The following is a 13,031-nucleotide window of genomic DNA, read 5'->3' as shown; positions in this document are numbered from 1 at the left end:
TGGGGCGACTTAGTCACAGTGCGTAATGACGCGTGATCTGTATAAATCACAAACGCGAGCAGATGAACTCTCTGAATTTGACGAGAGCATACTTCATAGCAAGTAACTTCTTGTCATGAGCTGGGTAGTTCGTTTCCGCAGCTTTCAGCTGTCGAGACTCGAACGCAATAACACGTTCACGCCCACCAGCATCTGTTTGTAACAGAGCACTCCCAATGGCAAAATCCTATGCGTCGACAGACGACACTGAAAGGTCAATTTGGATTTGGCAAAACCAGGATCGAGACACGGGTAAGACTATTCTTAACCGCTCGAAAAGTATTATATTCGGTGCTAGTTCAGCACCATTCTGCATCCTTATGAGCAGGTTCGATAATGGCCTAGCCTTATCCGAGTAAATTTCGCTATATTTGTGTAAATAATTGGCGAGACCCAACCACTTACGCAAATCCTTTGGTTTTTAGGAACCGGCCAATCTACAATGGCTTTAACCTTAGCGCTCTAAGGCCTCGCTTCTCAATTTTCTTCTGCGCCAAAAATGCATTTAGTGCATTGGCATACTCGTCGGTCGTAGGCAAAGCTACTGTATATATTGGGCTAGATTAAGGACGCCTCGAGTATAGTCTCCAATAAAAAGATTCGTATTTTCCGTGTGGTCGTCAATTTGAGGTCGAAACGAGGATGACAGATTGTGTTGCCTTCCACTCTCAATACTTTGCTATCATTAAGACGTGGCTTTGAGGTTGCTATCGGATATAATAATTTTTCGTAGGTCATGGTCATTTACATTGTTTTCATGAACGCGTTGGCGATCTCTGTTGCTTTGTCGTCTGTGTCTGTCGCGATAAAGTTTGCTTGCTTTTAATGCGATCGAAAATTAACAGGATGGCATTGTTTCCTTCAGCACTGGTTAGATGTCGAAGTCCATCGACATGTTGGTCTATCAACGGGCAAGTATATCTCCCGGTTGCAGTAGTCCTGTCGATTTTGTTTGCCTTGGCTTATTGCGCTGGTACATCTCGCATGTATTCACATATCGCTGGATGTACTTCATTATCTTTGTCCAGTAGCATCGCTCACGTACTGCCGAGTAGGTCTTGTAACGCCTAGGATGGCCTGCTGTTACGACGTCGTCACAAATAACTCGGTTCTTGAGACCTACGTGGGGTCTCGTATTCTCCAGTTTGGTAGTACAGCGTTCGTCTTGTGAGAAATACTTGAGGACTATATCAACTTGTTTAAGCTTTTGCTGATCCATTGTAGCTCCTTGTGTCACTGATACATCGCTTTTGCTGTTTGAACGACCATCACCTTGGTTAGGACAATAGTTGCCACAATTGAAGGTACTGAGTAGTGTCTAGTATCTCTCTGACTTGGGCAGAATTTCGTTCAAATTCCGGATTTCGAAATAATGCATCAGCGGCTGTGTTTTATTCACTGGGAATCCACTTGAACAAAACAATGGTTGAAGCTTAGCGAGCTCCTTGAGCCATCGTGCGACTCGTCGGATTTGTTGTCTTCTGGGTTAGGATCATCTCGATGCTTTTGTGATCCGTTTCGACTTGACTGGCTTTATCTTTCGACTGCAAAGCAATTGGATGCTTTAGCCCTCCCTCTTTTTGAAACAAGATGCCCCCAACGGCGAATTCGAGGCGTCCATTCGGTTGCCAAAAGGTTGCGGAAAGTCAGAAAGACTTAAAGCCAGTGGCGATGTCAAGCGTCGTGTAAGCTCTTCAAAGCAGCTCAGTTGTATGGTCGTGAGCTGCATAGACTTTCGAAAGTTCGCTTGCCTTTGGTACTGTAGTGTAGTGGTCCCGCAAACTGGGCAAATTCTTTAAGAGCCGAGACAGTACACGTTTGTTCGCAAAAGTTTTACGCGCGCTTTGCGTACACGTTTGTTCGCAAAAGTTTTCATGCGCTTTGCGTTCTTTGAATTGGCCAATCTGCGATTATCTTCACCTGGTCAGGGTCCACTCGAACGCATTTTAGCCCGACGAAGTCCTCAAGTAAAGAACCTCGACCACGCAGGTTTGGCTTTTGGACAACTTAACGTGAAGATTTTGCTCTTCACATCGCATTAGCACTCTATCTAATGCCCGAATAAGCTCTTCGACATCGACACTTTGCGTTAAAACGTGGATGTCGTCAAAGTAGATCTTCATCTCGTCTTTAGGGTCACAAAATACCTTAAGCAGGACACAAATAAGCGTCCAAAAGAAAGCACTGAGTTGGATTTTGGTTTCGGTCTACAGAAAGATTCGGCCGGTAACTCCAGCATAGTGGTCTTTGTTGACCGATTAAGCAAAATGGCTCACTTAGCGGCTGTGCCAAATTTGATTGATGGCGAAAATACAACAAGGCTGTTTATCGATTGCGTGTTTCGACAAAACGGTATGCTAGTCGAAATTGGCTTTGATCAAGACCACCGTTTTACGGGTAAATTCTTAAATTTAATTTCGGAGTGCTTGGCACCAGATTAAACATGTCCACCACGGATTATCCGCAGACCAATGGTCAAACTGAACGTGTCAATCACGTCATAGAAGACGTTTTACGCAGTGTGTGTGCTCAGACACCAAAGCGCTGGAGCTCAATGCTCCCAGTGGTGGAGCTGCGTTAAATAACGCTGTACATGCCTCTACAGGCAATTATCCGCTCTATGCCAACGGTATCACCCACCCACGCGTTCCAATAATGCTTACACTGGGGGGGAGGGCTTGGTGGAGGAGAATTAGCCGATTGACTTGCTGATATCAGCCCTGTTACCGTTCGGAAACAAGTAAGCGAGTTTCTCGCGACGCGATTTAGTCTTAAGACACGTAAAGGATACGATGGCTGATAGCCAAGACAAACAAAAGAACAAGCAGATGCCAAAGGCAGAAGCTGTATTAATTATTATATGGTCGGAGACCGAGTTTTATTAAACGCTAAAAATCTACCTACTAACTTGGTTCCTGTGGTCTTCAAGACCAAATTGCGGCCGCAAATTATTGGACCATTTACAATGTTGGCCAAGACAGGCCTAGCTTACACGCTAAATGTTCCTATCAAGATGCGTACACGCCCAGTGTTGACGTTGGCTTGCTTTAGCCATATCGGGACCCTTCCCACGCGGACTTTAAGGCGCTTCCGCCGAGACAAGCGGTCGTGCCGCAGATTGCTGCATCCTCACCAGGATGTCCAGCAGGCCTTCTTAACGAGGTCGCTGACGCTCCATCATCGAAAGACGGTGTTGAACCACCCCAAAAGAGCTCTCAACCCGAGCAATGCTCTCACGAAGAAGTTGCACCTCGTGCTTTAAAGGATCAAATGCTTCCGTCTAGATTTTGGTCCACACCCGCGCTGCTTGATGCGCGAGGAAACCTTCAGTTTCAAGTAGAGAAACTTTAAAGCGTCGTCGTCGTAATAACCAATACCAGCATCTGGTAAAGTGGCTGAGTTACCCCTCTTCTTTAAATTATTAAGAGTTTAAGGTACCTCTTCGGCAAGGTTGCCCGTACGCCGTTGACATTTTTGAGCGCCAATCTCGGGGTCGACTTGCGTCAAACGACGCTTCCCAATACTAAAATGGGATCAGGTGAATCTATAGCCTCAATGCGGCTTCGATTTATGGTTGCACGGCCAACCGAAGCACTGAAATATCGGCTAGACCTTGCTTCGTTTTGTGGGAAAATGCCAAACGTAACTGGCCTTTGGCGTTAAGCTTGGCGTAATCGAAGCGAAGTTTCCGTTCCAAACGAACATCAGCCACATACGTAGACTCTCTGATATTCCAATATTGCGGAGGCAGCGGGCTCGATGGACCCAGTTGGCAAGTGAGACTTTGTTCTTACTTCATGTTTCATTTGAAAACAAAACGATCGGAATTTCCCTCATTGAGGTCACCGAAGCCCCACGGGCTTGATCACGTAGGCGCGTCAGATGCTGACCTCGCGTCATTGCCTTTGGTTTAAGGTATCGCTCATGAATATCGTTGCGAGCAGTGATCTCCTCCGGCGTCCTCACCGGGTCACCAGATGTCCAGATGACCAAATTGACCCGCGATCTCTTTGAGACGCTCTTCCACACTAAGCGGAGTGAACTTATATTCACTATGAGCTTTCGCTTACGCTATCTCGGCAGCCCGTCGACAAGCTTGTTCCTTTATGAAAATTGGCCGCTCTTGCTCTTCATCGAGCGGATTCGTAATGATGTTGGACTTAAGGTTCTGTGTCCTGCTTAATGCAGTTAAGACATCAGCGGCACCACGTTCTGGAAACAGATTTGAGTCCCACCGACGTTCATACGGAGGGGAAGGCGTGTAAGAGCAACGCTCTTGTTCCTCATCTTATGATGGAGTGTGACTTTCAAAGTCACCATTCCCTCATCGTTGAGGAAGGTGCTAAGAGTGTGTGACTCACGATTGAATTTCATGGGACAAAGGAAAGAAAAACACAACCGAACGGTTAGCTGTTTAGGTTCCAACCTCAAAGAGAAAATGAAGTGAATATTGTCACTCGGTGTCAACAGTCTGATGGGGGAGGGTCTTATGAGGCACACGTCGGTTGGAGAATCGTTGTTGTGGTACATTTAATTCATTAGTAAAATACCTTTTTATTCTATTTTAATAAAGTTAATTATTTAGAACCCATTTATTATGGGTAATAAATGTGGTCGCCGCCAAATATAAATCTGGCGGTCGAAATCTATTTTTAAATTAGCTAGGGTAAGGTTTTAAATTAAATAATTAAATATAGTGCAGTTCTTCTTTGGATCTTAAAGCGTTAAGGGCCTTCCTAAGGCTTGCACATTGGTCTGTAAGAGATAGAAGCCATTCTAAGGTGTATACTCTTGGGCACTAGTTGTCACTTGGTTCTACGAAAACCCCGAAATCCCTTGAGCTAGGATTCCTTAAGCTTTAATAGCTTGAACGACTTCCTAAGTTGCTTAATCCACTAATCTTTAGAACAAAGAGACTCTCTGAGTCTAAAAGTCTTTCTCTGACTTTAGGAGCGAGGTAGCTCCTGTAACGGGCCACTGCAGACTGTACTGCTTCAGTACAAGTCCACTTCGCACTGCCTCAGTGCGAGTGGTGCCTCACGTCACTTCACGTACACTAGTACGTGAAGAGGAAGTCTTCTCTTTAAAACACTTGCTTTAAAGAGGGTTAATTTAAAACTGAATTTAATATAATTAAGTTCTTCTTGTCTATCTACTTATTACTAACTTAAATATAAACTAATACAAAACATGTACTAAAGTCTTATCTGTCTTTCTCTTTGCACGCGCCCAGAGCTGACTGGACCGCGAAGAAAGTAGATATAATGGTATATGTCGACCAATGGATAAGCCTTTAGAATATTATTATATTAAGTAATATTCTCCAAATATCTACCTTTTAGATAATATATTAATTAACAACCTTTAAGTGTCAATTTCATTTAACGATACACCCCGTTACATCACCCCTCCCTTAAACGACAATCACTAAGACTGTAATTGGATAGAGTGGTCACTATAAGACCACTTTATTAAAAACGATGTTGATTGGTCAGATCCATTATTTCTAATTCTATCGCATGATTTAACAAGTCCATGCGGTATGCGAATAGTGCGGCGCCTTTGCTGCGGTTCATGCAGCCGCGGGCGACGCATTATTGTCTCTTGCGGCAGGCGTTCCGTCTGTCGTAGTGTCATCTTCTCCCGCAACTTTAAATGTTGCGGGTGCACGTGGTGATACACCACGTGAATGCGACCCCTCTTTGGAGGTCGAGTACGAATGCGAGTCTGACGAAATGGCCGACTCGGGGAGAACAGAACAGTCGCCTCATCATCGCTAGGCGGCTGACTATGAGCCTTCGAATGAAGGGGCTCATTCAAGTAGACGTGATGGTAGCATTCGCTACAGCATGTTCGGCTCCGACGACGAGGATGATTCCTCATCGCCAGTGCCGTCTCCCGTGCCGTTACCCGCACATATTTCTGTGCGTGGTGATGACGATGGCGTAAGCATCGTAAAAGTTCTTGTGGTACACTTCTTCAGTGGGTACAACTCAAGGGATCGTAGACACTAAAAATGTCTCGTCTTGCCCCTAGAAGAAGCCGTGGCTTTTGCCCGAGCAGCTAATTAATAGCTTGTCTTGGAGAGACTACTCGTCACAATAAATATTTCTTATTTATTGCGACAAACGGTTTAGGAATTTTGTAGTTTGAATGAATTTTGCAAGCTTGACTTTATTCCTTCTCTTCGGGCAATGACGCTTGGCAGCTTGAAAACGGCGAGTCACGTGTCTACTTTGTTATCATCGTGTCCGCTCATTGTAGTGACGTGAATACATGGCCTTGATCCCAGCGCGAAGAACTTTCGCCCTGAGGAAGATTTTTATATCGATGCTTTTTTCAAGCATCGATGGTAAAGTGGCAACAATAAGCGAGATAAAGTCTCGCTTCTGCAAGCCTGGAGCGCGTTCATTCGCAATGTCAAAGCCATTGGACGCAAAGCCTGGTGTCAAAGACTTAACGCGATTCGCGTTAAGTTTGAAAACCGAGCTCCAATCGGTGCAAGGTATAAATTTCATCGGTTAACACGTGAGGCAGAACTTCCATGCCTCACGTGGGGTGATCCCTGTCCGTGTTGTGTTGACAACACGAAGCCAGAAAAGGGGATGTCTTTTCCTTTTCTTCGCCCTGGGGAAGGGCTCGCATCTCTATCGAGATTCGCGATGCGATTGACGTTTTGCATTCGATTTACAGGCGCCAGGGGCGCGTGTTTTCCGGTGGGCCTTCTGAACCATCGGATGGGTCTCGTCATACTGACGGACGAGGCCCTCAACGTCAGCAACCAGCTGGGAACGAGGCTCCCAGCTATCATGTGAAGGTGAATAACCACGCCAGCGAGCAAGATAACTCGTTCGCTGCCCCTTCAGATCACGGTGGTTCTGGATACGTTCCACAAGGAAACGTTGACCACCGTGGGAATCCACCAATGGTTGTGTGGAAGAGGGAAAATGAGATCCGAACCGTGTGTCGGATCTAATGTCGAGGATCGACAGAATCGATCATTTCTCAATGATTTGGAGGAGGAGCTTGACCACGAGCGCGGTAAGCGTCGCTCGTTAGAGCAGCCGGTGCAGGATCATCATATCGAACGGTTGGAAGACCGTTTGAAGCGTGCGTACTCCATGTTGGATTATGGACAGAATTATCACGCTGTTCGTGATGAGCTGTCGTCAGCTCATCGCGGTTTCGAGGATCTTCGGGAATCCGAAGACGAAGTCCATAGATACGGACTGCTTACACTCTGCCGGAAGTGGTAGAGGTTGAAGAGGTGCACGGGATGAAGGGCTAGGCTTCACCCGTTGACAAACCTCGCAAGCACGAATGTACTTGCGCACAAACTGATACTGGCGGGGCCAGTAAAAGTATCGACTTACCGTGAGGTAAGTCTTCTCACGTCCACGATGTCCACTTGTTGGAGCATCGTGACACTCATACATGATGCGCAAGCGCAAATCATTGTGAGTCGGGACGACGACACGTGGGGTGTCGCCGGTAACGGCTGTGTAATATAATAAGCCGTTGCGTGTTGTGTATCGATCGGATGACGATCGATATAACGCCGGTAAATATTTAGAAGATTCATTGGATGGTATCACCAGATGATCCATTAGACGCAGAAGGTCTCTAACTTTTGTATCGGCTTTCTTTATGTCATCAAACAAATTGATGACGGAACACTTGTAATGTCTGCTGAAACAGTGGGCTTACTTCCACTGTTGGAGCGCGCAGCCGGCTCGATATCGGTTCGGAGCGATAAAGCATCAGCGACGACAATAAGTCGTCCTGGTTTATACTCCACGAAGAAATTAAACTCTGCGGAGAGCACGTCTATCCGATTGAGTCCCTCATTCAAAGGCTCATAGTCAGCCACCTGACGATGATCAGGCGACTGTTCTGCTCTCCCTGAAACAGCAATTTCGTACGACTCGCATTCGTATTCGACCTCAAAAGAGGGGTCGCATTCACGTGCAGCCGCAACATCCATGCGATAGAATTAAAAAAATGAATCTGACCAATCAACATCGTTTTCAATTAAGTGGTATCATAGTGACTACTCTATTCAACAAAAAGCGGAGTGATTGTTGTTTAAGGAAGAAGTGATGTAATGGGGTGTATCGTTTCATGAAATTATTACTTAAAGGTTGTTAATTGATATATTATCTAAAAGGTAGATAATTTTTGGAGAATATTACTTTACGTAGTAATATTTGGAAAGCTTATCCATTGGTAGATATAGGCCATTATATCCACTTTCTCTGCGGTCCAGTCAGCGCTGGACGCGCGCAAAGAGAGACAGATAAGACTTTACTACGTGTTTTGTATTATATTATAATTAAGTTAGTATTGAACAGATAGAAACAGAAGAGCTTCATTATATTAAATCCAGTTTTATTTTAACCCTCTTTAAAGCAAGTGTTTGATCGAGAGTCTTCCACTGCACGTACTAGTGTACTAGAAGTGACGTGAGGCACCACTCGCACTGAAGCTGTGCGAAGTGGACTTGTGCTGAAGCAGTACAGTCTGCAGTGGCCCGTTACAGGAGCTACCTCGCTCCTAAAGTCAGAGAAAGACTTTTAGACTCAGAGAGTCTCTTTGTTCTAAAGATTAGTGGATTAAGCAACTTAGGAAGTCGTTCAAGCTATTAAAGCTTAAGGAATCCTAGCTCAAGGGATTTCGGGGTTTTCGTAGAACCAAGTGACAACTAGTGCCCAAGAGTATACACCTTAGAATGGCTTCTATCTCTTACAGACCAATGTGCAAGCCTTAGGAAGGCCCTTAACGCTTTAAGATCCAAAGAAGAACTGCACTATATTTAATTATTTAATTTAAAACCTTACCCTAGCTAATTTAAAAATAGATTTCGACCGCCAGATTTATATTTGGCGGCGACCACATTTATTACCCATAATAAATGGGTTCTAAGTAATTAACTTTATTAAAATAGAATAAAAAGGTATTTTACTAATGAATTAAATGTACCACAACAACGATTCTCCAACCGACGTGTGCCTCATAAGACCCTCCCCCATCAGACTGTTGACACCGAGTGACAATATTCACTTCATTTTCTCTTTGAGGTTGGAACCTAAACAGCTAACCGTTCGGTTGTGTTTTTCTTTCCTTTGTCCCATGAAATTCAATCGTGAGTCACACACTCTTAGCACCTTCCTCAACGATGAGGGAATGGTGACTTTGAAAGTCACACTCCATCATAAGATGAGGAACAAGAGCGTTGCTCTTACACGCCTTCCCCTCCGTATGAACGTCGGTGGGACTCAAATCTGTTTCCAGAACGTGGTGCCGCTGATGTCTTAACTGCATTAAGCAGGACACAGAACCTTAAGTCCAACATCATTACGAATCCGCTCGATGAAGAGCAAGAGCGGCCAATTTTCATAAAGGAACAAGCTTGTCGACGGGCTGCCGAGATAGCGTAAGCGAAAGCTCATAGTGAATATAAGTTCACTCCGCTTAGTGTGGAAGAGCGTCTCAAAGAGATCGCGGGTCAATTTGGTCATCTGGACATCTGGTGACCCGGTGAGGACGCCGGAGGAGATCACTGCTCGCAACGATATTCATGAGCGATACCTTAAACCAAAGGCAATGACGCGAGGTCAGCATCTGACGCGCCTACGTGATCAAGCCCGTGGGGCTTCGGTGACCTCAATGAGGGAAATTCCGATCGTTTTGTTTTCAAATGAAACATGAAGTAAGAACAAAGTCTCACTTGCCAACTGGGTCCATCGAGCCCGCTGCCTCCGCAATATTGGAATATCAGAGAGTCTACGTATGTGGCTGATGTTCGTTTGGAACGGAAACTTCGCTTCGATTNGAATCTGTCAAAAACAAGGATTCATTGTTTTTGAGGTCGTCTTCGGGAAGTCCGAAGACGGACTCCATAGATACGGACTGCCAACACTCTGCCGGAAGTGGTAGAGGTTGAAGAGGTGCACGGGATGAAGGCCTAGGCTTCATCCGTTGACACACTTCACAAGCACGAATGTATATGCGCACTAACGGTTACTGGCGGGGCCAGTAAAAGTCGCGACTTACTGGGAGATAAGTTTTCTCACGTCCCCGATGCCCACTTGTTGGAGCATCGTGACACTCATACATGATGCGCAAGCGCAAATCATTGTGAGTCGTTACGGCGACACGTGGGGTGTCGTCGTAACGGCTGTGTAATATAATAAGCCGTTGAGTGTTGTGTATCGATCGGATGACGATCGATATAACGCCGGTAAATATTTAGAAGATTCATTGGATGGTATCACCAGATGATCCATTAGACGCAGAAGGTCTCTAACTTTTGTATCGGCTTTCTTTATGTCATCAAACAAATTGATGACGGAACACTTGTAATGTCTGCTGAAACAGTGGGCTTACTTCCACTGTTGGAGCGCGCAGCCGGCTCGATATCGGTTCGGAGCGATAAAGCATCAGCGACGACAATAAGTCGTCCTGGTTTATACTCCACGAAGAAATTAAACTCTGCGGAGAGCACGTCTATCCGATTGAGTCCCTCATTCAAAGGCTCATAGTCAGCCACCTGACGATGATCAGGCGACTGTTCTGCTCTCCCTGAAACAGCAATTTCGTACGACTCGCATTCGTATTCGACCTCAAAAGAGGGGTCGCATTCACGTGCAGCCGCAACATCCATGCGATAGAATTAAAAAAATGAATCTGACCAATCAACATCGTTTTCAATTAAGTGGTATCATAGTGACTACTCTATTCAACAAAAAGCGGAGTGATTGTTGTTTAAGGAAGAAGTGATGTAATGGGGTGTATCGTTTCATGAAATTATTACTTAAAGGTTGTTAATTGATATATTATCTAAAAGGTAGATAATTTTTGGAGAATATTACTTTACGTAGTAATATTTGGAAAGCTTATCCATTGGTAGATATAGGCCATTATATCCACTTTCTCTGCGGTCCAGTCAGCGCTGGACGCGCGCAAAGAGAGACAGATAAGACTTTACTACGTGTTTTGTATTATATTATAATTAAGTTAGTATTGAACAGATAGAAACAGAAGAGCTTCATTATATTAAATCCAGTTTTATTTTAACCCTCTTTAAAGCAAGTGTTTGATCGAGAGTCTTCCACTGCACGTACTAGTGTACTAGAAGTGACGTGAGGCACCACTCGCACTGAAGCTGTGCGAAGTGGACTTGTGCTGAAGCAGTACAAGTCGGCACTGCCCCGTTACACTAATTCTATTAAAGCTTCTAGATTAATGCCTCGTAAATCCAGTAATTTCTTCTTACTATATGACTTGATAACTAATCAGTTTGCTAGGTGGAAAGTTGCTCGAGTGATATGATGAGAATCAAATTCTGGATATCTTGCGAAAAGGAGTTATATGATGTTATCATGATCTTGTTGGAAAACGCCAAGTATGATGCTGGCGTTAACGACGCCAATGCAACGAGGATGAGCTAAACAACTTCAAGAGCCATAATAAAAGTCCAGGGCCGTTGGCACAGATGTAAGCACTGCCTTAGAAGGATGAGGCCGATCTCGAGAAGCTTCTTGAAGAAATTCGACGGACTTGATAAGTGCTAAACGAAAAATGGAAGGCTATGGTGCGAAGGATGACAAGCTGTCTGCGGAGAGCAAAGAGTTAATAAGCTTTTACAACGAGTGACCCGGAAGACTTTGGCATTCACATACCTTTAAAATCTTACGTGCTGAGAGTCGATTCCACAAGATGATATTTAAATAAAACTTTAACCGACATTTATTACATGAAAGGCGATGCTTGCGGATAAGCCAATGCCAACTGTCTAGTTCAGTGAATGTTTGGTAAAATGCACTTTTGCTCGGTCCGATTTCAGAACAAAATCCATGAATCGTACTATGATGCAAATGTTCGTGCGTGCTAAGCGAACAACGCCGGCTAAGGAAATGCCTCACCGCATCCACTCATTAGTTGGTTGAGAGGGTTAAAATAAACTTGTCTCAACCTTTGTTTTAGTGGAGCACTACGCCAGGGATCGTTCAATACTTCACGCACTAACGACGCATGAAGAAGATATTCAATTGCAGGTAAATCATTATGAGAAATCGTGTCTTAACAGAGAAGTATAGCGTTTCCACGATATTATTCTGAAAAAACTAGAAGCTTGGCTCTCGCCACCAGTTTATTTAGAAAAGGAGGGTTCGTGAGCAGGTTATTCAGTACAACCGCAAGATAAATAGCGAAATTTGAATCCAAGCACCTTTTTACTAGAAGGAATTTCCAACAAAGTGTCGTAATGGTTCCATACAATTATTCAACAACAAAAAGAATGCTTACTACAGCTAAATTTACATTTTATAAGCATTTAGCAGATGAGGATAAAAATCGTGAAGGTTCTGGATTAGTACTTTTTGTCTTTACCATTTCTCATATCAAAGTAATAATACTTTTGAATTTGCTGTTGCACGACAACTGCGATTTGGAACCAGCTTCATCGCGCTTAAGAAAAAGCTATATACTACCCGAATGAGTGGCGGCGATATCTCTTCGTGAGCCGGTTGCCCCCCCTCGCCCGCCAGACCCAGCGGAAGGACACCTCTTAGGCGCGATCGTGTTTCCTTCTTGTCTTACAGAGCAGGATGAGGAGGCCGGTCGCAGTGAGGAGGTAATGAAATAAAGATGGAGGAGAATGACGATGTGACGCAGCAGGGGGAGGTGGCCCGGTATACCCGGCACCCTGAGTCCAGGCACGCATCGTAGTCCCACCACTCGAATAAGTCGAGTGGATTGAGACATGAATGTACGCCTAGTGGGCGACATTCAAGAAATATACCGGGTGTCCAAAGGGACAACACGATGATCCTAGGTCGAGTAGAGAGCCGACCGTAGAGGACCCGACTGTGACAGCGCAATCTTAGTCGAAAGACGCTGAAGGAACAAGTTAACGGCGACACACACGCTTGGAGCGAGGCTCCCAACAGGACTGTTGAGATGCTCTCTGCCCGGCCGCATCAGCCGAGGCA

At 44.9% G+C, this 13,031-nt stretch overlaps 1 protein-coding gene across 1 annotated transcript; it reads right to left on the bottom strand.

Moving 5' to 3' along the window:
* Positions 1-1,434: 1,434 nt before the first annotated feature.
* Positions 1,435-1,768, bottom strand: CCR75_005805 (uncharacterized protein; the record flags this gene model as incomplete). Its single annotated transcript, XM_067963880.1, has 2 exons — positions 1,435-1,570; positions 1,641-1,768. 2 exons carry the CDS (start codon positions 1,766-1,768, stop codon positions 1,435-1,437), a joined length of 264 nt encoding a protein of 87 aa, XP_067819275.1.
* Positions 1,769-13,031: the final 11,263 nt, after the last annotated feature.

The sequence above is a fragment of the Bremia lactucae genome, linkage group LG15 (assembly GCF_004359215.1).
Source record: "Bremia lactucae strain SF5 linkage group LG15, whole genome shotgun sequence".
In the NCBI taxonomy this organism is placed as follows: Eukaryota; Oomycota; class Peronosporomycetes; order Peronosporales; family Peronosporaceae; genus Bremia; species Bremia lactucae.
This window is presented reverse-complemented; position numbering and strand designations above follow the sequence as displayed.